General features: G+C 39.3%; 1 protein-coding gene across 2 annotated transcripts in view; it reads left to right on the forward strand.

Moving 5' to 3' along the window:
• STYXL2 (serine/threonine/tyrosine interacting like 2) overlaps positions 1–10,959 on the forward strand; it is a 512,965-nt gene extending 502,006 nt beyond the window's left edge. For both annotated transcript variants that reach the window (XM_044073098.1, XM_044073099.1), the window contains one exon: positions 7,212–10,959. In XM_044073098.1, coding sequence (XP_043929033.1) covers positions 7,212–10,009 — 2,798 coding nt within the window. In that variant the 3' untranslated portion in view covers positions 10,010–10,959. The remainder of the gene's footprint in view (positions 1–7,211) is intronic.
• Positions 10,960–27,293: the final 16,334 nt, after the last annotated feature.

Here is a 27,293-nt window from a genome sequence, read left to right on the forward strand (position 1 = left end):
GCCAATATCGTAATGATAGATGTTCATCGTGTTTCACTGTTGCAATCATTACACTTGGGTTATCCTGCTGGCAGGCTACCCACAGTCGGCCTGAATTCCAAAGTCCTGGTCCTGCATCGGTTGCTGTCACCTTTTCCCTGACGTCAGTGCACCAGGGGTATAAAAGATGCAGCCGACGCCATTTTCTTCAGTCTTTCTTGCCGCAAGGTGCCCGAAGCAAAAGCAGTTTGCAAGTGCCGGTCGGCCGACTCCTGAGATTTTCGAAATTGAATTTCAGATCCAAAGTCTTCAATAAAGCTAAATACCCTGTTGGGGAAACTTTTTTCTTGCTCCAGACCGATGTCAGAAAAAGTTAACAGTTGTATTTCTTGTGGGAAGCAAATACCTCATAAGGATTTTCATTCTTACTGTATTCCTTGCCTAGGCCCTGACCACGACGTTGCTAGTTGTTGGATTTGTGATAGATTTAACCAACGCACTATTAAGCGTCGGTACGATTTTGCTTTTCATTACTTTGGCTGAAGGTTTAACTATATAATGCCGTCGGAACAGCTGATGACCGGAGTTCATAAAAAGCGCAATGAAAAAGAAAAGGACAGGCATCCAAGGTCCAAAACCAACAACGAAGCCTCTTCTAGGCCAGTCGCCGGTTCGCCAGTTCTCAGTGAGATGCTTTCGCAGCCCCTGACACCCACTACCTCAGAGCCACAGGCCGCCTCCGACTCCCACGTGGAGATAACTAGGCCTCTGGATACTCAAGGTATTGGGCCTTCGGAAACTAATCCCTCAGATGGGTCCGGAGCTGCTGAGCAGGCATCAGCTTCTGAGAGTGTTTTCAGACCTACACAGCTTTATATCAAGCCAACTTCAGCATCCAAGACAAAGTCTAAAACAATTTTAAAGGCAAGGAAACAAGTACAGCATTCTCCAGGGCAGACTTCCATGCCTAAGAAACAGTTGCTCAAAATGGCCGCGGCGAAGACCTAATTACTTTGATCAGGGGTGCCCATCCCCCTCCTGATAAGAGGCCTAGGCAAGACACTGAATAGGATTCTTCTGACCATGTTTCCATTTCCTCTGACTCCTCTTCAGAACAGGGATACTCTATTCCTTCCTATGAGGATTCTGATGCTGAAGAATCTATTCCTTCAGCTTCTCCTCCTGAGGATTACTCCTTTAGGGAAACCTTGCATACCATGAGGGAGCATTTCCACTGGGAGAGCCAAGATTACTCAGATTCTAACAAAAGGTTCAGAGACTTTCTTTTACTACCTCAGCACAGACCTCTTGCTATTCCACCTGTTCTAGACATTGTAGATGATGTATTTTCAGAGTCCGGCCTGTCTCCCGACTCTTTACCTCCTGCACCTGTTAAGCCAGACAGATACTACAGGGTTCCAGATTCTCATAAATTTCTATATAAAAACCCTGCTGCTGACCCAGAAATTATTTCTCAGGGTCCCAAAGGGGTCAAGGCCGCTACTGCAAAAAACCCTGTCCCCTCAGATAGAGATTCAAGGGCACTGGACAGATGGGGGAAAAAGTTTACACTTCTGCTACCTTGGCTGTAAGGGCTTTAAATTGTCAGTTTCATATGCTTAAATATCAGCCGTACCTAATGTCTCTGCTTAAACAGAAAATGTTGACAAATTCTGAATGTTCTGAGAACAAGGAAATGCAGGATTTATTGCATGCAGCTGAACAAGTGGGAAAGCATACTTTGCAATGTGGTTATGATTCACTGGAGGCCTCTTGCAGGGCCGCTGTAACAGGTTCTGTCATTAGAAGGCATGCTTGGTTAAAGGAACAGACTCTGCCTGATCATGTTAAAGCAAAATTATTGGATGCTCCATTACAGCATGATACTTTGTTTGGTGTTAAAGCAGAAGAGGTGTTGAAGAAAATGGAGGATAAAGCTAAATCTATGCAGACAGTAAAGGATTTCTTACAGGTACAGCCCCCAGATTTAGCAGGAACTGGCCTTCTAAGAATTAGTCCTTTCCCATGTCAGACAGGCCACAAAGAGGCAGATACAGACTCCCTAGAGTCAGACAACAGCCCCAGGGCTCATACAGGCCCAAACAATGGGGTGCTTCTACCTCCAAAAGCAGAGCAGACAAATCACAGCAGTTTAGGAAACAGTCCCAATGACTTCCCTCTGCCAATGCCAAGCATTTATCTTTTGGCAGCACCCTTAGGGAGAAAGCTAGCACTTTTTTCACAAAATTGGCACATGATCACCCAGGACAAATGGGTCTTAAATATAGTCTCTCAGGGCTACAGGTTCAACTTTCACACCCTTCCAAAGGCAAAAGGTATGCCAGACCTGCCACACAATCAATGGGCAGAGGCACAAAAACAAGTTTCATCTCTCATGGACATGAGGGCTATTCAGCCAGTGCCACAACAAGAGCAGGGACAAGGATTTTGCTCAAGACTTTTCTTAGTACCAAGAAAGGACAAAGTATGGAGACCAATTCTGGACCTGTCTATTCTAAATACTTTCCTGGACATTCCGAAATTCAAAATGTTGACTCTGCAGCAGCTTCTGCCCATGCTGGGCAAGAAGGCTTGGCTTGTAACTTTGGACCTCAAAGAAGCATACCTGCATGTCCCAATCAGGCAATCTTGCAGAAGATACCTCAGATTCATAGCTGACTCAATGCACTACCAATTCACTGCACTGCCCATTTGGCTTATCTACTGCGCCCAGGGTCTTCACAAAATGCCTGGCACCAGTAATTGCATTTTGCAGACAAAGAGGAATTCAAATATATCCCTACTTGGATGACTGCCTTATTCAAGCAGAGACCAAAGACATTCTACTAAAGCATCTGGCGTTTGTAAAAAGATTACCAATTTGCCTACGGTACACAGTAAACGGAAAGAAATCAAAATTAGTACCCTCTCAAGAGATAATATTCCTGGGTGCAAGCGTAAATACAACTGCCCAGATGGCTTATCTCACGCCAGACAAACAAAGGCAACTGACTTCTTACTTCAAAAGCATGGCAGCAAAGACCCAGCTATCTGCAAGAAAAATTCTACAGGCTCTGGGCTACATGGCATCCTGCATTCTGCTAATTCCATATGCAAGACTGCATATGAGGAAACTACAATGGTATCTAAAAAGTGTTTGGACTCAACATTGCCACAGCTTGGAATCATTAATTTCACTCATTCCCTGCCTGCAACAGGAGTTTCGATGGTGGGTACAGGCCTGTCACCACAACAAGGGAAAGCCATTCACTTTACCCACAGCCAGGCAAACACTAACAACAGATGCATCAGATTATGCCTGGGGGGCCCACATGGCAGGAAAATGTATTCAGGGCACATGGCCCGCAAACCAAAGGCATCTTCACATCAATCAAAAAGAGATGCTAGCTGCACAAAATGCCCTGACAGCCTTCGACAACCTACTTCATCCAGGGCAGCTGCTGATAAAGATGGACAACACCACAGTCATGTGGTACATAAACAAGCAAGGGGGCACACATTCCTACCCCCTCTGCAGACTATCCATGATTTTGTGGAACACAGCATTGACTTACCAAGTACACCTGCAAGCACAATTCCTGCCAGGAAAAACAAATGCTCTGGCAGACGAACTAAGCAGAAACCTCATGGATCCTCATGAGTGGAAACTAGATCCACAAATCTTCAACATGATAACAAGGAAATGGGGATGCCCAGACATAGATCTTTTTGCCTCCCCTCACAACTGCCAACTTCAGAGATTCTGCACAAGGACTTATCACAAACAAGCATGGAAAGTGGATGCCTTGTCATTCAGCTGGAACAACCTTACAGTATATGCCTTCCCTCCACTGCCTCTCCCCCCCAAGGTACTCCTAAAGGTCAGACAAGAGAAACCACACATGGTACTAATTGCCCCGGATTGGCCACGCCAACACTGGTACCCAATCCTAAGGAGGTTGTCTCAAGGCCCAGCCTGGACATTGCCTCAAATTCCTCATTTACTGACCCAATAAAACAATCCAATCCTGCACAGCCAACTCAGAACCCTAAATCTAGCTGCATGGCGGATAGTGTAACCATTCAGAATACACCTCTCTCTAAAGCGGTTATGGATGTCATTTTGGAGGCCAGGAGGCCCAGCACCAGAAAATCTTATGCAGAAAAATGGAAGAGATTCTGTGCTTGGAACCAGGCACAAGGAATTGACATGCTTGTTCCAAATATTCCTCAGATTTTACAATATCTAACTGAGATGCTGGACAAAGGCCTATCCTTCTCATCTATTAAGATCCATGCATCTGCCATTTCAGCTCATTACAATACAGACCCACCTATTTTTTCACATCCATTGCTTAGGCAGTACCTCAGGGGGGCCAAAAACATAAGACCTCCAAGGAGAGCACCAATACCTGCATGAGACCTCAGTTTTGTCTTGGAAAAACTTACACTGCCTCCTTTTGAGCCAGCCAATACAGCTGAGATTAAATTCTTATCATGGAAAACAGCTCTGCTCCTAGCGATAACTTCAGCAAGAAGAGTCTCAGAGTTACAGGCATTAATGGCTGTGGAACCTTTTATTATCTTCCATCTGGACAGGGTTTCTCTAAGGACAAACCCAACATTTATGCCTAAGGTAGTGTCCAGTGTGGCTCTTAACCAAACCATTCATTTGTCTACTTTTTACCCAAACCCACAGAATAAAGGGGAAAGACTTCTGCATTCTTTGGACATACACAGACAGCTATGCTTCTACTTGGACAAAACTAAGGCTTTCAGAAAGACTGAGCAATTTTTAGTGGCATATGCTGCAGGATCACAAGGAAAGGCCATCTCAAAGCAGACTATTTCAAAATGGATATGACACTGCATTCATTTCTGCTATTCGCAACATGGCAAATCAGTGCCTAAGGGCATTAGATCTCATTCTACCAGGGCAGCAGCCACCTCAGCAGCCTTCCTCAGAGGAGTACCAACCAAGGATATTTTGGAGGCTGCAACTTGGACTTCAGTGCACACTTTTACTAAGCACTACCACTTACCTCTTTACTCTAAATCCAGAGCAGGCTTTGCCACTGCAGTTCTGCAGGGCCTTATAGCCACTCATAATTCTATTTAGACCCAGCCGCCCAACCTAAGCTTTGGAATTCAACCCAAGTGTAATGACTGCAACAGTGAAACATGATGAACATAGTACAGTTGTGTACCTACCATAAATGTAGATGTTCAAGTGTATTCACTGTTGCAGTCCAGGTTACTCACCCACCATCCGCCTTTCTTTGCTGGGATTTATCTGTACTTCTCTATTCTATACAACCTACATGGCGTATTTGCTTGTAGATGAAGGTATTGTTTATTTTAGTGCATGCTTTTATAAGCAATGTTTTTTTAGCCTACCCTTTTGGGAGCACCTGACATCTGGGGCAAGAAAAACTGAAGAAAATGGCGTCTGCTGCATCTTTTATACCCCTGGCTCACTGACGTCAGGGAAGAGGTGTCAGCAACCGATGTCGGACCAGGACTTTGGAATTCAGACTGACTGTGGGTAGCCTGCCAGCAGGATAACCCAAGTGTAATGACTGCAACAGTGAATACACTCGAACATCTACATTTATGGTAGGTACACAACTGTACTTTCTGCCTACCCAAAAAAGGGTCTGTTAGCTGCTAGTTGGTTACATAGCGATATGTACTGCATTGCAAGCACCATATTCATTTGTGCTGCCTGCCAGAGTGCTATGTTACCGGGGGCAAAGTAGCGACACTAAGTACTGCATCATGAATGCTGTTGCTGCAATGAGCACCTTTACTTGTTCCCATGTGTCTTTTTTTGCACTTGAAATAATGCACAACTTGCTGTGGACTTAATGCACCATGTCACAATGAATCATGACCTGCTTTTAAAGATGCCCACCTGTGTATTTTGCATTCATTATACTCTATCTTAATTTGTATGTCATTATATAGTCATTTACATACACCAGTTCCTATACTGTTTTTCTTGCTTCTCCATATTACTAGTAGGTATAGGAATCACAACATGCCTGTATTTGGCTGCTTCTTGCACAATGCCACACTGAGCAAACTGACTGCACATACCAACCTTTATAGGAAGTGGATGATGAAGGTCATGCAAGCAACTGTCATATTCCCACGGTTTCCTTTCACATGCAATGTGACTCCAAGGAAATCGTGTGTCAACAATGAAAATAATGACTTATGCCTGGCAAGTCTTAGACAATTAGTAAACATTAAATTAAATAAAATCCTACATGTTAAACAGACCCAAAAGCGCTGTCATAAATGTGTGCATACCTACATTCACTCATTCACTTATTTATTTTATTTTACTTTATTTGAAATTTGTTAGCTTGATAGTCCCACTAAGTCCTATATAAAGGACAGGCCATTGTAAGAAAGACAGAAAGAGGCAGTGCTGAATATTAATTAATGTGGTGGAGAAGGTCAGCTTAATAACATTCTACATAATTACCCAGACGCAGGGGTATTTGAATGCAGCTAGTTCATTTGTAGTTACTTAGCATGCAGTCCAGGATCCTGTTGAAAAGCCTATCCCAAATTCCAAATTGCCCCAAAGCATAGTCTGGTTAAGTGACTTGCTCAAGTTTACCTAGCATACAAACAAAGGCTGAGGAAATCCAACCCTGTACCACAGCAATTAGCTCATTAAATGCTCATAGCCTTAGTCCTCTACACTAGCTGTCAGATTAATTATGTTATAATTTCCTTACCTTTACCTGAATAACTAGTATTTCTAATGTAACACATTATGGTGAAACTGTTGTTTTGTTCTTGCTAGGTAAGTCTAAAAAGAGCTCTAAATTAAAATATTATGCTCACTACTTTTGAAACTCTTTAAAATATATCACCATAATCATTGCATGCAATGTGTGTTGATGAAGGCATATTCACTGCAAGAGGAATGGAGCATTCTGAGTGTCTTTATCGGACAAAACTGCCCAATCACATAGTCATAAAAAAATGTGAAACTTCTTCAGTGTCAAGGCAAGTATTTAGTAATCAGTGATATGGACTGAATGCCAGGTCTTTTCCACATATTTTAATGCATGTAGCTTAGAAAACTGAACACAGAGGTTGTCTAGTCAGAATATGAATGACAGAGAAACTCAAAAATTCTAATAGATTTAAAATATATATTCAACTCATAAGATGTCCATGTCAATAAACATCCTGTGTTTGCTGTCTTGTAGGAAAAATTCTTGTCAGTAGTGTCATGGGAGTCAGTCGTTCTGCTACATTTATTACAAGTTATCTGATGATCTTCCATCACATGACTGTCATGGAGGCACTGATGACCATACGGAAGAAGCGGCCCATAAACCCAAATGAGGGTTTTCTGAAGCAGCTCCGAGAACTGAATGAATTATTGATGGAGGAGCGACAAGAAGAGTTCGCTTCAGAAGAGAGTGATGAATGTGACACCTTAAGCCAAAGTTCAGTTATTGATAGAAAAGCACAGTCTATGCTAGCAGAAGAGGAAGATACAGGAAGCATCATGGGAGCAAAAGTGCATTCTATCTCAGTGGAGGAAGAGGATACATCTAGCAGTCTAGGCAGCGTTTTAAGCTCAGCAGCAAAAAGGAGTGTGGCTTCAAAACGCCCCACACTCATAGATGAAGATGAGGAAGAACAGTTGTATCAGGAATGGAGGAAACAGCAAGGACTACCGCCAAGTGAACCTGCAAACAGCATGCAAGCCAGCAGGCTGGCAGAACTTCCTGAACAAGGCGAGGATGATAATGATTTATACAAGATGATTAAGGAATGGCAATGCAGAAATGCAACATACATGAGTGACGATGGCGAATCGTCAGTAGCAGGAAGGTACTCACCCAGCCAGTTCAGTGATATAGAAAGTGTGAGCAGCCTTGACATTCAAATCTTAAAGCAGCAACTAGAAGCCAGTGGAATAAACAGGCAAGGTAGAAGAAGGTATGATTCTACATCCACAGAAGACAGCAGCTGGGACATGTGGAACCAGAGGCTTAAGGAAATTGAAACAGAAGCAGCAGAAAGGTACAGATCTGGTAAGGAAGAAAATGATAACACTAAGGTTGTTTCTGAAAAAGGAGAAAGAAAAACTGACATTGATGAGGAGAGTCTTTTCTCTGATACAAGCTCTTTGTTCAATTTCTGCAAAAAGAACAAAGATAAACTTACTCCTCTGGAAAGGTGGAAGATCAAAAGAATCCAGTTTGGCTGGCACAAAAATAAATCTGAATCAACTGATGGCAGCAAAACAAAAAGTAATGAGGACCAAGGAGAAGAGGGAGAGAAACCCATATCAGAAGTCAACCTGACAGCTTACCAGAACTGGAAACTGAAAAGGCAAAAGCAGTTGGGTACAGAGAACAAAGATGAGATTGTCGAATTAACCAAGGGTGAAGATGCTGCTTCAGTCAGAAGGAAACAAAGGCGTGCTGAGGTTCTAGAGCGTTCCAGACAAAATCTAGAAGAGAGTCAGTCCCTCTGTGGATTTGAAACAGACAGCTCGGTAAGTGGTAGCATCCCATTGTCTACATTTTGGCCAATGATGTCTACAAGAAGTGTTGCAGATGATACAGTTTCTATGCTGAGTATGCAAAGCAACAGATCTGCAGTTTCTCAAGCTTCTGCACTGAATCAGACCCCAGTTCTTCCTCTGCCCAACATTCAAGTAGGGCCTAATGACTCAGTTTCATTAGCCAGCATACAAAACTGGATTGCCAATGTGGTTGTAGAAACAATTGCACAAAAGCAAAATGAAATTATGATGCAGTCACGGGCATCATCTGTAATGAGCAATGGTCCAAAGTTGGAAGAATTTGGAAGAACCACTGAGGATGATAAGGTTTCCATGCTCAGTATGCAGAGTGGTGCATCTTACAGCAATTCACTTCTGCATAAGAAAAACCCAAGAGCTGATGACACCCATTCTGTACTTTCCTGTAATAGTTTATCAAGTAATAGGTCTAAAGACTATGGTACAAGAGATAAAATTCGGAGCACAAGCAAGCCACTCTATAGTCTGTTTGCTGATGAAGTTAATCTTAAAGAGCTTAACAGAAAAGAAAAGGAAATGAAGACTGAGTTTTCAGGAAAAATGTCTGCATACAAAATGGAAAAAATTGCAGCTGATAATAAACGAAGCACCTTATTCAAGAAAAAGAAGGTCAGAGGTGAAGGTGAGGATGAAAATGAGGACAGTGCTTCCTTTTTAGATCATGATAACTCTGACACAGTTTCAAATCTTTCGGGGCACTTTTCAAGCCCTACCACTAAGAGCACAGAAAGCACAAGCAATGTTAGTAAATGGCTTAGTGGCTTAACAGCAGACTACACAACACCCAAATATGATAAAACAGACACACTGGATGCAAAACTAAGCAGAACATCGGCTCTTAAACAGTCAGATCTTGAGACACCATCTTTCAGTTCCTCACGACTTAATGCAAATACTTCAAGAGGTTTCACTTCACCATACCTAATGAAAGACAGTGACTTACGTATTACATCAAGATACTCACCTCTAACAGAAACAGAAAGAGAAGTATTCAATTCCCACAAAGTAAAGCCAGAAGAGTTTTCCCATTCAACAGATAAAAACCCTACACTCACTTCTTTCAGAAGGGCACCAGAAACAAACCAGTATCTTGAACCAGAATCCACTGACACTGCTACAAGTCGAATAAGACCATACTGTCCCAAAGAGGGTGAAAACACAGAAAATCAAGATTTATCTGAATTAGCAACAAAAAGGAAGTTTACACAAAGTTTTTCAAAAGCAGAAGATGGAAACAGAACAAGTCCAGTTAACAGTGAGGATAACGTTGATAACGAAGAAGGAAGTTCCATGCGAAGAAGAGCATCCAGACTAAAGCCAGCAACAATGGAAAGAAGACAGCAAGGTGAGGGTGATGAGGAGGAGGATGATGAGGCTGCCATTGCTGCATGGAGGAATCACCAAGAAAAAACCAGAGCAAAACTCCAACGGTTAAAAAAGGAATAGTAACCCAGCCTCTCTGCTGATTAGTTTAAAGACAAACTTATACGAAGCAAGATAAGTACTCAGCAGGAATAAAGACAACACTTCACACTGGGAATGTGAGGAAAACAAACAAGGAAACTCATTAAAATTAGCACTGATTTTCATAATCACATTCAGGATAGAAGGAAATCTATACTTCTGCAGAGTGGTACTGCTGGTAAGCCTTGAAAAATGAAAGTGAAATGGAAGCACCTCACAAGCAGACAATGACACATTTTCTGTCGTTCTTATTTACACTTATCAAGTTGTGTCTTTTGTGTTAAGAGATCCCATTTTAAGATGAAGCTCAAAGCGCTAATACCGACGTCTCCCCAAATTATTAGCCTATACTGAAATAACATACAGTAAACATCCCTGATGCAGGATAGTGCCTAACGCATGGAAATAAAATGAATTAAAATTATTATTCTAAGTACATTTGTGTGCATTCAGTGGTGCTGGTCCAGTTTGCAATGAGCATTTGCCATACCAAGAATGATTCTGTCTTGCATATGACTGTAATCCCATGATAAGATTCTCTCATTATAACAAATGTCACTCTTCATCACATGACTAAAACTGGTGAAGCTAAAATATTGTATATTTTTCATTGGAAATTAAAAATTATCCAAGCTGATCTCAGGCACAGTCCTATTCCATAGGAGCTTACACAGATTATAGCTTTGTTCTTGATCATTTTTGCTGCCAATATGGTAAGTCGAAGGTCATATTTACAAAATTTAAGGGACCTAATTCTGTCACAATTTGAGAAGAGATATTGCATCTTAATCAAATATTTATAACTTCGAAGTACAATGCGCAATTCATATGATATCTACACTTTCCTCCATTGATGCTTTCATTTGACCAGTTCTGATCTGTATTTCAACCAATTTAGCAGTTTGCAAAGTGGACCCAACCAGGTTTTAAAAATCCAGTTCATATAACATCAGATTTAAGTTACAGTTCTAGGAATACATTTAGGATTTTGAGCTGTTAGCAATAAATCTGAAAAAGATAAAGCAGCTCAGAAACTGGTTATTTTATTCCATTTTTTCTGCACAGTGCAGCCTGTCATTGTGACAAGATATTGTAAAGTGCCATCTCGTGGTGAAAGTTGACCTCACAGACAGTTGCCTCAGCCTTACATAAGCCACAGCTGAATGGTTGTTACTTTAGCTTGCAGTTCTGTGATCCCAACACTTGCAACAGAGAGAATGTGAAATCTAACATATAACAAAATACTAATAAAATGTATATGTCTGTGAACAAAGTTTATTAGTAATGCAACAATTTTATACCATTTTTTAAACTGCATAACAAATTTCCTCAATGTAAAATGAAGGATTTTTGTGAAGTATAATGAGAAACATTTCAATTGCACTGTGGTATATTTTAGTATTATTGTTAGGATTACTGTCCAAGAAGGCTTCATATTTAAAGGTTGATTCCTTCTGGAACCCAGGCTGTTTTCTTCCGTCCTGCAATTAAACTTCAACAACCTAAAGTGAAGTAACACTAGTAATACATTGCTGCAATGCAATGCACATTTCTAAAACACTGAAATGAATTAAGGTCAGCTGTGTTCAGTGCACGTCAGAATTTTTGGGAGCTTCATCAACATTTCCTGTAGTTGCTAACATATGCTTCCTAAACTAAGGTTAAAGGTCAAAATGCTGAAAATTCCTGGTGGGGGAAGCTGTTAGGCAAAGCATAGCAATAATTTATTTGCTAGTTAAAAATGTACTTTAATTCTCTTTTGGAAGCTGATTGATAGGAAAGGTACAGCAGCGTTAAAGTGTAACTGGACATATCTGAACTTTTAAGCCTGCTTTGAAGCTTAGAACCCAAATGTGTTTATTTTTCAACATTTAGATAATTAAATTTTGTTTTCTGCAGTGATGTTTACCCATGCATGGAAAGTTATAAGAGGCTTTGAAATAATGTTTCCCTCAATAGTAAGACGTAAAGGCCTCTCTCCCAAAATTTAGCAGGTAATGAATGCAGTTAATATAATTATTTCATTAAAATACAATATGATTTTCAATGCATGGAAGGTTCCATTAAGCTCCAGAATCAACGTTTTCCTTAATGGTTATTAGCAAAAAGGCTTCCTGAAATGTAGGTAATTAATACAGTTAATACAGTATTTCCCAAAAATGTCAGGTAATTTTCATTGTGTTGATGGAAGTCATTTTAGGTATAAATAAAAACAAAAAGTTAACGTATTATCTAAGCATTTAATTTCAGTTCATCAGTCAGTTTGTATGGGTCTGAATTTTAAAGTCTTGTGTTAATAATTTACTGTTAATCTAATAAAAGGTTTTGTTTACCAGTACATTGTTATACATGTAGCCAAACCATAGCTATGAGTTTTTCACAGAAATGCAAAAAAAAAAAGACGCCCCTACCTCTGACAGGAACTTGACTGCCTTTGAGACTTAGAAGTGAAAAGAAATGTTCTTTAAAAAGAAGACTTGGTGGTTTGAAATGCAAATTAGTCATTGACATTCAATTAGTATGCAAATGTATGCAAATTACCAGGCTTGCATCCAAAGTGGATTTAATTAGCTGCAGAAAGTTCACCCATCTTTAAAATTAACCCTTCAGCTGTCAAGTTACTTGTCACATTTCCTGTTTTGCAGGGATGTATTTTTTGATAGAAATTAATGTATAGTGAAATCAAAGGCAAAGTTGCCAACCACTGCAAGGGAATCGCTGTCAGTTTTTTCATTCACACTATTCAGATGCTTTTTATTGTCAGAACTGAAATGTTAGGGCTGTTTATATTTCTGTAACTGTGTTAAAAATATTAGTCATGTATTTAGTATCAGAAATGTATACTTTGTTTTGTACTGAGTGAAATATTTAGTATCAGAAAATGTATTCTATATTTTGTATGAGGAAATTTGTTTAAACAGTACACAGACAAAAGGTATAACAATCAATAAAGTCAAAATGATGCCACATCATTACAGATCACAAATCAGACTGCAAGTTGGTTTGTGGATTATGTGCATATTAAGTTTCCATATTTACACTGACTCAGATGCATGTAGTTTGCAGTAACTTGAACTGGTACCTATTTTATGTCAAGCAAGATGGCAGCTTTGCGAATATACACTCATATGACTTTCTAAATGCAGTCAGTGCCTGTAAAGTACTTTAGTGACCCTGCAGGATATGATACCACTTCAGTAACAATGACATGGGAATGAAAATCAGCCTTGGCCAGTAAATGTGTGTGTGTGTGTGTGTGTGTGTGTGTGTGTGTGTGTGTGTGTGTGTGTGTGTGTGTGTGTGTGTACGTGTTTACACATGCATGTGCAGTATGTGTGCATGTGTGTGTGTGTGTGTGTGTGTGTGTGTGTGTGTGTACGTGTTTACACATGCATGTGCAGTATGTGTGTGTGTGTGTGTGTGTGTGTGTGTGTGTGTGTGTGTGTGTGTGTGTGTGTGTACGTGTTTACACATGCATGTGCAGTATGTGTGCATGTGTGTGTGTGTGTGTGTGTGTGTATATACGTGTTTACACATGCATGTGCAGTATGTGTGCATGCATGTGATTTTGTGTGTGTGTGTGTGTGTGTGCGCATTTGCACATGCATGTGTGCACGCAAGTACACACAGTATGCATGTGTATGTTTGTCTTAAGCATGTGTGTATGTTTACTCGCATGCCCTCACGTGTGTGTGTGTGTGTATGTGTGTGTGTGTGTGTGTGTGTGTGTGTGTGTGTGTGTGTGTGTGTGTGTGTGTGTGTGTGTGTATATGTGTGTTTCTGTATGTGCATGTGTGGTTTGCCTGCAAGTTGTTGACTTCCATCTCCTTAGGTGTTGTCCCCTCAGTTCCCTGACATTACATTTCTCCAATTACATTTCCTATTATAGTACTAAGACTGTATGATCACACTTAATTCAAATATTGTGCTCTTTCCTGCATGGTGCATCTCCTTTCTCCCTGCTTAAGTAACTATCAAGTCAGTATATTTAAGTATGGAGTGGTACATAGGAGCTTGTTCAAGCAACAGTATTATTAAACTCTTGTGCTGTTTTAGGTAATTTTATTGTTGATAGTTTGTGATTGATTAGTTACCTGTTCAGACATTTGGAAATCATTCATTCATAAGGGGAAGTACAATCTTGTTATTGCCATAAGAGGATGTCTCTTCTAAGTGTGTAAGTGGCAGGATTTGGAGATATGTTCATTTAAAAAATAATGCAGGCAAAGTATTCAACCTCTTGTCACCAGAATCTGTGACAAATCCATAAATAATCAGGGACGATCAGGTGCACTTCTTAAAATCTTAATACTGTTAATCTGAAAAAGTGACAGAATAACAGACTGTGAATTAGCATGCATTTTCTGAAGTAAAAGAAGTCTATACCTAAATATCTAATTAATGTCATTATTTAAATGGAATTCAACATCTTTTCTTCCAAAATCACAAGTTTTAAGACGTTTTAGGAAGGACAGAGTAAAGTTTTGAGCCACAATCAGGGATAGTTGAGAGGTATGGATGTTGGGTACATTTATTATACAAGGCTGTAAAACCACACTTATATGCATTGCTGGTATTGCCATTTCATAGAGACTGTACATGCTTTAAGTTGTCTGTATAACTGTAACCTTTTGAATGGGTTCCTTTACTTATTTTACATAAAATTACTTATTCCACATATGTTTCTTAAGCCAAGTCTATAGGATGTTATACAAGCTTCTGCACCCACCCAGGATCTGTTCTCTGTCTACTTACTTACCTGGTGAAGTCAGACTGACTGGATTTCTCCCATTCTCACTCAAAGTTTACATAATTACTTTTACCTTCCAAGCCACACTCTTAATTCCTTTCTATTACTGTATTTATGTGTTTTGTAGTTCCCTTTTCTCATATCATCTAAACAATCTGAACTAAGAGTACTTGTTTTTAAGCATTGTACTTTCCCCTGATCCTGTAAAAATTGCTTTATTTCTGTTACACAGTTAGAAACTGTGCCCGCCCCTCCTATGTATCTGTACTCCTGCATTGCTCCTACGTTACCACTATTCAATGTAGTCCTTTATATACACCACCTGGCATTCTACTTCCATCCCCTCCCCCATGAATGACAGCAGCTGTTCATGAGGTCACTGTAAGAGTCAGCAGTGACTCAGAAGCATAGCTGAATGTTGTACACTATATCCCTTTAACTCTGTCTTTCAGGGCTGTTTCATGTTGTTTCTACTTTTCAGCACCTCAGGAGTTCTGCTTCTGATCCCCCACACCTCCTGCCCTGCCCCATAACTAATCCACTTACTGCACTAAGAACTATTTAGGTTCTTTGTTTTTCTCTGCAGTTTTATTACTTCCCTTCTACTATGGAAAACACCCAATCTGAAGACTTGCTGCAATTTTTTTAGCATGTGCGAAGGTTAACCTTCTTCAAGCCTTTGTTTCTAAAACTCCATCTCTCCACAATAATTTAACTCCTTGCACTAAGGACTTCTCATTCAGTATTTCTGCCATAACATATCCTTCAATCTCAGTCACATTTCTTTCATTATTTATGCCTCAACCCCATAGTTTCTGCTGATCTGCTGTTACCTCCTTGCTAAATCCCCATCCAGATCATCATGTTGTTCTTCTCGCTATTTATTCATTGATTTATTAACTTACTTAGATTTGTTAGCAAGCAACATCTGCTGGGAAGTCCCATGTTCAGTAGAGGCCTAGGAAAAATGGTTGGCAAACTCTATTTAATATTAAAGAATGTAAGTGTCAGAAAGGCAGATTATAAAAGATACAAGTTGTTGTTGTGTCTTTCGGCTTTTCCCGGTTAGGGGTCGCCACAGCGGAACTCCGGTCCGCTAATGATTGGCAGTTGATTTTTACATGCAGAGTTGCCAGCCCTGATGCACAACCTTCAACGAAGGTACGCCCATTCACGCATGTCTCCACGCAGAAGATGCTCTAGCTGAGAATCGAACCGGACAGCGTCTTACTGTGAGGTGACAAGATACACGTATACATTGAAATTAGAAGAGTGTAAATCAGTAGAGCTGCAACTGACAGCATCAGTAATTATTGACAGCAGATTATAGTGTAATAGTACGGTGTAAATCAGAACTGACAGAGTTTGTAACATCAACAATAGACAGCGTACAAGTGAGCAACAGGGAACAACATGAGTGGTGATAGATCATACCGACAAATCAATGTTTTGGGACAGTGACTATATATCATGATTATATATCAGCAACAGTGCAGGCAGGATCCCACATCTGTCACACAGAAAGATGGTGTCCTGACTACAACCCAGATGACCTACGTTTGATAAGCAGCTCACAGAGTGGAGGTACCCACTTGGGGGTGGAAAAGAGTGGCTTTTTTGTTGACACATTCACACTGGCAATGGAAGGAAGATGAGATTCCCCCCGACACACTTCTTGTCAGATATGACAAATTCCCAGTGATGGGGTAGTGTCATAATTGCACAGCAGATTGCTGTTAATTTTTGTCTGTGTGTGTTTTTTGTCCTATCTGCCTGGTGATAATCAACACACTCCCAACCAATCTGCCCATTTGTTCCCCATCCATAGGGCAAGGGTCAACCTAGTGGGAAATTGTCACTTAGGGATGATTCGGACTTTTACCTTTAAGCCCCACTCACTTGTGTGCACCCTTCATCATGAGTGAAGGGGGTGTGTAATAGACTGCCTGAGCCATTTGTCCCTTCCTTCTACAAGGACCATTGCCAGCAAGCAGCCCTCCCTACCCATCCTTAAGCATAGGTGGTGTTTTGCCAGTTTCAGATCCACATCTGCTTGTTGAACATCCTCAGAGTCTTTCTCCACCCAGGAGAGAAGAGTGGGCCATGCTCCTTCAGCCCTCTCCCTCCATGCCTTGGTCCACCAGTGCTGGGATACTAATTGAATCCCAGTCAGCTGGGTAACAGTCATGGCTTCATTCCTCTTTTCTGCTCAATCAGGCTATATTTCCATTTAAAATTTGACATGGGGGTGTAGCTAACTGAAGCTGCATGCAGTGATGAGTGTGATGTTAGTAGTTCTGCCCAATTACAGTATACAAAAATTCCCCAGCATATGCCACCTACTCTGCTCCAGTCCGTCTCCCCTTCCCAAACCACAGACGGAGAAGTTTCATTCCCCAGGAGTAGTACCAGAGATACTAGTGTAAAATGAATAATAGAAACAGACCTAAAACAGCTGATGGTTAGCCAGAGGCCAAGCAAAAGAGCCAGAAAATCATAACAAAATGCAGGTATGCAGTGTTATAATATATTTTTAGAGACTGAGGTTTATACACCATCACTTACAATATGCCATAACTGCATGTCTATAGACTGGATAGATATTTATTTTGTAGGGAATGGAATTCATAGCTATTAGGTATACATCTAACATTAGGAAGAAGCAAAGATAATCCAGTATTTGCCAAGAAATGTATAATTTTTTGAAAGTTTTTGGGGATGCCAATAACAATGGAATTTTAAAATTTCTTCAGGGTCTCAAAATAATGCTAGATAATATTTTATATATATATATATATATATATATATATATATATATATATATATATATATATATATATATATATATATACATATACACACACACACACACACACACACACACACACATATATATATATATATATATATATATATATATATAGGTCTACTACTATTCACTGAAAGCACATTTCACTGAAAATCAAATTAGTGTGCACTTTTCACTGAAAACTCAATTCACTGAAAACACAATTCACTGAAACACATTTCACTGAAAGTTATATATGGCCTTTACCCCACTGTAGTGCGACCCTGGAGTTAGTATATATAGTAAGGGGGGTGTGGGGGGCACCCCCCCCACATATTTTAAATATTTTGAGCTACATACATGGATACTTGCAATTCCAATATATTACTGTTCTCTGAACATAATATATACTTAAAATATGTGGGGTGGCTACACCCCCCACACCCCCCAATGTGGGGGGTGGTGCCCATCACATACCCCTTACTATATATACTAACTCCAGGGTTGCACTACAGTGGGGAAAAGGCCATATATAACTTTCAGTGAAATGTGTTTCAGTGAATTGTGTTTTCAGTGAATTGAGCTTTCAGTGAATTGTGCACAGTCAAATGTGTTTTAGTGAAATGTGCTTTCAGTGAATAGTGGGGGGTGGTGCCCATCACATACCCCTTACTATATATACTAACTCCAGGGTTGCACTACAGTGGGGAAAAGGCCATATATAACTTTCAGTGAAATGTGTTTCAGTGAATTGTGTTTTCAGTGAATTGAGCTTTCAGTGAATTGTGCACAGTCAAATGTGTTTTAGTGAAATGTGCTTTCAGTGAATAGTAGTAGAGCCATATATATATATATATATATATATATATATATATATATATATATATATATATATAGGACCCTATCAGTTGACTAAGTTTTTAGAAACTGAAACTCCATATGGTCGATGTTGCATGTCTCATGTATCAAATGAGTCATTGAGGCTGGGTATTCATACACAGTAAGTGGTTTATTGTACAAAAACACATCAGGAGTTGTAAATGGAAAATATACTTCAAACTTCATAATCTAACTGGCAGACTTGCTACTTCAAACACACTCGCATGTGCATCTCCATTCATGCCTGCACTCACTCTGACTATACAAAATGGCACCGATCTTGCACGTGCTCAGTAACTTATATGCACTGCCTACCCATCCTTAAGCATAGGTGGTGTTTTACCAGTCTCAGCTAGAATAATCACACCTCCACGTGTGCTTGTTGCTACAGTGGCTGACAAGGTACAATACACACAGTGATCTACATCATCCCTCTTTAATTTGTTCGACATGCAATAGGAGAACAACATATTTGTTTACAAGCTAGATGTCATATCAGCATTTAACAACAAATGAATTCAAGTCCAAGTCACTGCATATTTCGGATTGGGTCTGAAAATTATACCTGAACTGGTCACATAAAAACTTTGACTGGATTTAGCAACAGTCTCTGGGAATTCTTTTACAATTGGAACTTTGGGGATTACATCAGGATTGCTTGAAGAAAAGTACACTGTCCTCTGGAATTCAAACAAGTGTAGTCACTCTGACAAATAGAGTCACTGGCAGGCGATCTGCTGCATCATTGGTTCAGAGACTGATAATATGTGTCTCCGATTCCTTCTGAAATCCATTCCTTCAGATTGTAAGGTGTAAGATCTTGGTTCTTCACAAATGTTTTTGACAATTCCCACTTGGCTATATCCTTTAGATGTTTACATTCTCACAATCTCTCCTTGTCGTAACGGCCTGAGAGGTTTGCTGGATTTATCATAGTACAACTTTTGTGACTGCCATTTTCTCAAAAGTTGAGTCTTGACCATTCTGTTCTTTGCGTTTGGTATCAATAATTGTTAACTGATCAGAAGAGTTGCTCTAGTCTGTCTGGACATCAGTCTCTGTTCAGGTGAACCAAGCAAATTATCTCGAAGAATGTTTCTGAGATTAAGTAAGTTAAGAAAAACAACAGTACCATCTCTCTTGGATTTTTTCAACAAGTACTTCTCACTTTGAACTGCATGCTCAGCTAATCCATTGGACTGTGGATACTGAGAACTACTAGTAACATGGACAAAGTCCCAAGACTCAGCAAATCTCTTGAACTGCTGACTTGTAAACTGTGCACCATTGTCAGATATGACTTTGTGGAGACTACCATGGACAGAAAAAAGTTTCTTCAATTTTGTAGTGACAGTGGTAGACAATAAGTTAGGAAGAAGGTCAATTTCAAACCAATTTGAATAAGAGTCTACTAACACTAAGTAATACTGACCATTCCGTTCAAAAATATCAGGAGTAACTGTCGACCATGGTAATTCGGGAATATAGTTTAGCTGAAGTGGTCCTATTTGTTGGTGCTATTGAGTGCTGTTACAAATTGAACATGCTAGAGTTTTCTTCTCTAGATCTTTTGACATAGAGGGCCAAAATACTACGCCTTTTGGGGTCTATATTAAAAACTCAAACGTTTACTTACCTGAACACCTAAACGCCGACATGTCTTCATCGAACCGCGAAAATATCGATCTTCCTGAAGCACAAAATCCAAAACGTTGGTTCATCATGGTTGGCCCTTCTGTGGTATAGCTCCATAAGGTAAGTGTACGATAGTTACGAACCTTAGGCTTAGAGTGCGGGTTAAGGTAAGTGCATAGATGGTACTGTATGTTAGATTTAGTGTTGGGTTAGAAGTAGGGTTTTATTAAGTGTATGTGTGTGGATTATTTAGTTTGTTTGGGTATAGCTTTTTAAGGTAAGTGTGTGATAGTTACGGACTTTAGGGTTAGGGTGTGGGTTAACTTAAGTGCATACTTGGTGGTATATGAAGGATTTAGTGTAGGGTTAGAAGTAGGGTTTAGTTTAGGTTAGAAGTAGGGTTTTGGTTCGTGTATGTACGTGGTTTATTTAGTTTGTATGTGTAGGTAGTATGTAGCGGGTGGTGGGATGGGACAACTCTGACATTTCGAGTTTTTGAAATTCGCGGTTTAGGGCGTTTGGTGTATTTGCGGTTCGCAGAATATGTGTTGGCGTTTAGGTGTTCGGGTAAGTAAACTTTCGAGATTTTGATATACACCTGCCTTTTGCCCTTCTTTTGATAGAATCAGTACCTGGGTGACCATGATGCAAAATCTTGATATATTCCTGTTGTAATGCTGTAGGAATTATCACTTTAGGACCTTTCATGTTGATTCCATCTTCCATCAGAAGCTCGTCTCTGTAAGGAAAACACTTCTATATGTCAAGTGGCATGCTGGTTTGTCGTACTAGCCATCCTTGGCTGATAACATTTTTCAGCTTCTGGAGAACTGGATCTGAAGCTGTGTGATTTCTGAGTTCCAGTCAAAAAATCCTCCTGCACGGAGAAAAGTTGCACGGCAACTAAAGCAAAAGCATCCACACAGCCAAAATGAAGCCAGCAACCAAAGTGGATCCGATAAAAAATCCTTTAATGTTAAATAAACATCAAAAAAGCTCAGACCGGTTTCGGCTGGCAAAAAAGCACAGCCTTCTTCAGTGACAAAAAACACAAATTGATTGATGTAACTTAAATAGTATTTTAAACATATCCCATTGGTTCAATTAAAATTGCTCATTTAATCCAGGTGAAAAAAGAGCACCTAATTTAGTAATCCATTTCTTTTCCTTTGTGTCTAACATTGAGTGCCATCCTGTTTTATTAAATTTAATACCCTTGACCAAATCAATCACCATAAAGGAAAATTCAGCAGTGTGATGTTTCAAAGTGTGTTTGTACAATGCATTGTTTATTTTCTTATTTTTAATATTGCTCATATGTTCAGAAATCCGTAGTCTTAAAGGACGAGATGTTTGACCAACATAAAAGGAGCCACAAATGCATGTGGCCAAATAAATAAGCCATTCACTGCTGCAATTTGCAAAGAATGAGATGTCATAGACCCTTGGGCGATTCCTACTAGTAAATTCCTTAGATTTAGCAATTTTATCACAATTACTACAATGACCACAGGGGAAACACCCCACTAGAGGTTCCCCAGTCATAGTTGTTTGTGAAAATTGTGCAATGCTAGCATAATGTGTATGTTTATAATGATTGAAACATGAGGCTAGATTCTTTTTCCCTTACGGAATGAGAATAAACATTTGTCCGGTAATATATCTGATAATTCTGGTAGACTTAACAAAATGGTCCAATTTCTCTGTACACTATTCATGAGTACATCTGAATTCCTAGCATATGTTGTTAAGAACCTGATTGGCTGTGTGGTCCTCTGATCCCTAAGTTTATAAGATAACAATTCCTGCCTAGATAAAGTATTGGCCCAATTGCTGGCCCGCAAAACATGTCCCATAGAATATCCTCTGGCGCGAAATCTGTTGATTAAACCACATCTATCTTCTTGGAAAGTATCCTCCTTAGAACATATGCGCCTCAAACGTATAAACTGCGATTTGGGTATGTTTTTGGCAATGTGTGGAGGATGAAAGCTGGATGCGTGAAGGACTGTGTTGTATTCAGGATATTTCCTGAAAACCTGTGTACTGAGAGTGTCATCTGGTTGTCTTGTTATTAACACATCCAGAAAAGTTATTGTGTCAACATGATAATTGACAGTGAACTGTAAGCCCCATATGTTATCATTTAAATATGAGACAAATTCAGTTAAATAATCAACATCAGCCCTCCACACCATCCAGCAATCATCCAAATACCGCCTCCAGATATCAATTTCTGGAAGGTAAATGTTGTGGCTGCTATTGTAGATTATATGTTCTTCTATATAAGCCATAAAAAGGTCAGCATAAATAGGAGCAAATGATGCTCCCATTGCTGTTCCTTTGATCTGCCAAAAACAAATGTCTTGATAGAAAAAGACATTATTAGTGAGGACATGCTCTGCAAGGCCAACAAGAAAGGAATTGAAATCTTGTTCATATAGATGGGCTATATTAAGCCAGTGAGTTAAAGCTTCCAACCCCACCTGATGTGGAATATTCGTATACAGAGAACTAACATCAAGTGTACACATCAGTGTCTTCATCACAAGTGGCCATTCTTAATAAAGGCTTAACTTTTATTCCTGGGTTTGTTATTTCTGAGGACCAATTGGTCCAGGATGTCTTGTCATTTTGTAGAACTCTTAATTTGAAATTACAGTTTGGAGATGGGGATGCATCTTATGATCAAAATAAATTTATTTATCATAAATCTAAATATCCTCCTCCAATGCACCCCATTTTACACTCGTTTCAGAATATGATTCTCAAAGATCTACATTTTGATAGTTCTGAAACTCGTTTTAAACCCAATAATTTGTCATCCAGTGAAAAACAGGCTATTGTTGAACTACAACAAAACAAGGATTTGGTTATTATTTCAGCAGACAAAGGTGGGGCAGTTGTGGTTATGAATTGGTCAGATTATGACAAGGAGGCCAGGAGACAATTATCTGACAAATGGTACTATGCTGAAATGTGTTTAAATCCTACACACAGGTTCAAGAAACAGATTGATGAGTTTCTTATTAGTGCTAGAGATACTGGCCTCATAACCACTTCTACACTATAACTTACTATTCAGGATCCTATCAATCAATATATTTACTTTCTTCCAAAAATCCATAAGGATCCTTACAGAACCATTATCCTTGTTTTTGACTAGACATCTTAAGCCTTTGTTGTCATATGTTCGTTCTCGCTTGGAAGACACGACTGAATTTTTACACATTATATCTGATGCACAATTGGAACCTGGTTGGCTGATGTGTACACTTGATGTTAGTTCTCTGTATACGAATATTCCACATCAGGTGGGGTTGGAAGCTTTAACTCACTGGCTTAATATAGCCCATCTATATGAACAAGATTTCAATTCCTTTCTTGTTGGCCTTGCAGAGCATGTCCTCACTAATAATGTCTTTTTCTATCAAGACATTTGTTTTTGGCAGATCAAAGGAACAGCAATGGGAGCATCATTTGCTCCTATTTATGCTGACCTTTTTATGGCTTATATAGAAGAACATATAATCTACAATAGCAGCCACAACATTTACCTTCCAGAAATTGATATCTGGAGGCGGTATTTGGATGATTGCTGGATGGTGTGGAGGGCTGATGTTGATTATTTAACTGAATTTGTCTCATATTTAAATGATAACATATGGGGCTTACAGTTCACTGTCAATTATCATGTTGACACAATAACTTTTCTGGATGTGTTAATAACAAGACAACCAGATGACACTCTCAGTACACAGGTTTTCAGGAAATATCCTGAATACAACACAGTCCTTCACGATCCAGCTTTCATCCTCCACACATTGCCAAAAACATACCCAAATCACAGTTTATACGCTTTGAGGCATATGTTCTAAGGAGGATACTTTCCAAGAAGATAGATGTGATTTAATCAACAGATTTCACGCCAGAGGATATTCTATGGGACATGTTTTGCGGGCCAGCAATTGGGCCAATACTTTATCTAGGCAGGAATTGTTATCTTATAAACTTAGGGATCAGAGGACCACACAGCCAATCAGGTTCTTAACAACATATGCTAGGAATTCAGATGTACTCATGAATAGTGTACAGAGAAATTGGAACATTTTGTTAAGTCTACCAGAATTATCAGATATATTACCGGACAAATGTTTATTCTCATTCCGTAAGGGAAAGAATCTAGCCTCATGTTTCAATCATTATAAACATACACATTATGCTAGCATTGCACAATTTTCACAAACAACTATGACTGGGGAACCTATAGTGGGGTGTTTCTCCTGTGGTCATTGTAGTAATTGTTGATAAAATTGCTAAATCTAAGGAATTTACTAGTAGGAATTGCCCAAGGGTCTATGACATCTCATTCTTTGCAAATTGCAGCAGTGAATGGCTTATTTATTTGGCCACATGCATTTGTGGCTCCTTTTATGTTGGTCAAACATCTCGTCCTTTAAGACTACGTATTTCTGAACATATGAGCAATATTAAAAATAAGAAAATAAACAATGCATTGTACAGACACACTTTGAAACATCACACTGCTAAATTTTCCTTTATGGTGATTGATTTGATCAAGGGTATTAAATTTAATAAAACAGGATGGCACTCAATGTTAGATACAAAGGAAAAGAAATGGATTACTAAATTAGGTGCTCTTTTTTCACCTGGATTAAATGAGCAATTTTAATTGAACCAATGGGATATGTTTAAAATACTATTTAAGTTTCATCAATCGATTTGTGTTTTTTGTCACTGAAGAAGGCTGTGCTTTTTTGCCAGCCGAAACCGGTCTGAGCTTTTTTGATGTTTATTTAACATTAAAGGATTTTTTATCGGATCCACTTTGGTTGCTGGCTTCATTTTGGCTGTGTGGATTTCTGAGTTCATCAAGACATGATGAGGAAACATTTCTGACTTCCATGACTCCCATGACGTCAAGGTCTGCTTTCTCATTATCATGCTGTTCTGTTGTTTGTATGGGTGCTCTTGACAAAGCATCAGCAAAGTATAGAAATTTGCCCTTTGTATAGACAATATTGCAATTGTACTTTTGCAATTTTAACATCATGCTTTGCAAGCATGCTGGGGCTGTATGTATTGGCTTTTTCAGAATTGTCACTAGAGGATGGTGATCAGTCTCTGAATAGGTGTGCCATAGATATAACCATTGAACTTCGAGCATGCGAATGCTACTGCCAAAAGCTCTTTTTCAATTTGTGCGTACTGCATTTCAGTTTGGGTTAAAGTTCTGGATGCATAAGCTACTGGTTTGTCTTCTTGAAGACATGCTGCACCAAGACCATACTTTGAAGCATCACACAAAAGAGGTGTGAACATCATAACATCTCAATGTGGGTGGACTGGCAATTTTCTGTTTCAGAACCTCAAATGTTTTTTGATGTTGCTCCAACTAGGATCAGAGTACATTTTGCATGTCAGCTCATGTAATGGTGCTGAAAGCTCACTCAGGTCTGGGATGAACTTTCCTAAATAGTTGACCATACCAACAAAACGTTGTAAAGATGTAACATTTTCTGGAACTAGAATCTCAAGAATTGTTGCTCGCTTAGACGGATGTGGTTGTAAGCCAGAACTGGTAAACAAATGACCCACATAAGTAACTGCTTTCAGTTTGAACTTGCATTTCTGAGGATTCAGTTTAAGATTTACTTAATGTGCACAGTCCAGAACTTTCTTGAGGTTTCTATCATGTTCAGCTTCAGCATTGCTCCCTACAATAATGTTGTCTACTATGATAGCACATGGATAACCAGAAACAATTTGCTCCACTGCATGTTGAAATACGTCACTGCCAGAATTGATCTCAAATGGCATTCTGAATAATCTGTATCTAGCAAATGGTGTACTGAAAGTGGTTAACAATGACGAGTTGCTATCCAGTGAAATTTGCCAAAAGGAACTTTTTCCATCTAAGACTGAAAAACAGTGGCATTTGGCATAAGAGCAGCAGTGTCTTCTACTGTACGCATTGAATGATGACATTTAAGAACATTGTTTAAGTCTCTTGGATCAATTCATATTCGAATATCATCTGAGCTTTTCTTATGAGCTATGATCATGGAGGAAACCCATTCAGTTGGTTCTTTTACTGGAGTAAGGACACCCACATTCACCATTTTGTCAAGTTCTGATTTTACTTTGCTTGGCATTGCTACCAGAACCTTCCTTGCTGGTCTGACAACTGGGCTCACTTCATGGTTTAACTTCATGGAATAAGTGACTGGAAGGTTGCCAAACTCATCTTTGAAAATGTAACTTCATGGAATAAGTGACTGGAAGGTTGCCAAACTCATCTTTGAAAATATCAGCATATTCACTAAAAATATGCTGTGTAAAACTATTGTGGCTTTTGTTCAGACTTATATGGTGGACCTCTTTATTAAATGAAATCAGTTGCATTTTCAAACTGTCTTTGTGGCCTAATGGTGACTGCAAGTGTCCTTTGACTACCTAAAACTGCAAGTCATAGCTGTTCCCAGCAGAATGGCATGTAAGACCTACTGTGCCCTTAGTTTGAATATTTTCACCACCATAAGCAACACTTTGCTGAATTAAGTTTCTCATCAGCTTTTACTCTGGCAAATATCTGTGCTGATATAACATTGCACTTAGATCCAGTGTCTACTTTAAGCTCCAGAGGTTTCCTATTAATTCATGCAGTACAAAATATTTCACTCTGATAGTCAACTGTGTTAACTGTTTCATTGATCACAGAGACACCATCAACATAGAAAGTCTGCTGACAGCTCTCTATCTGATTTATTTGCTTCTTCAGATGTTCTCTTTTAATAAAAGTATGTGCCACTTTAGACTTGCAAAGCCTTTTGAAATGATTCCACTTTTCATGTGACACTGCTGACCAAAAGCTAAGCACTTCTCTCATTTAGGTTCATGACTGCCTCCACAATTACAACAGTTAGCAATGAGATTGTTTGGCACATCCTTTGGTTTATATTTCTTTTTCATCTTAGCTTTATGTTGTACACTATCAGCATTCACAGATACTGCATGAGATACTGCATGCATGCTTTGCTCACTCATAAGCATATTTGTATGCTTTTCTGTAAGCTCATGTATTTGACAAATCTCAATGGCTTTTGCTGAACATTAAATCACTGTCTCGAAGCAAAATCTTTCTCACTGCATCATTAACACCACACACAAACCAGTTTTTTATCAACTCATTT

The sequence above is a fragment of the Protopterus annectens genome, chromosome 5.part1 (assembly GCF_019279795.1).
Source record: "Protopterus annectens isolate FY-2018-M chromosome 5.part1, PAN1.0, whole genome shotgun sequence".
NCBI lineage: Eukaryota > Metazoa > Chordata > Ceratodontiformes > Protopteridae > Protopterus > Protopterus annectens.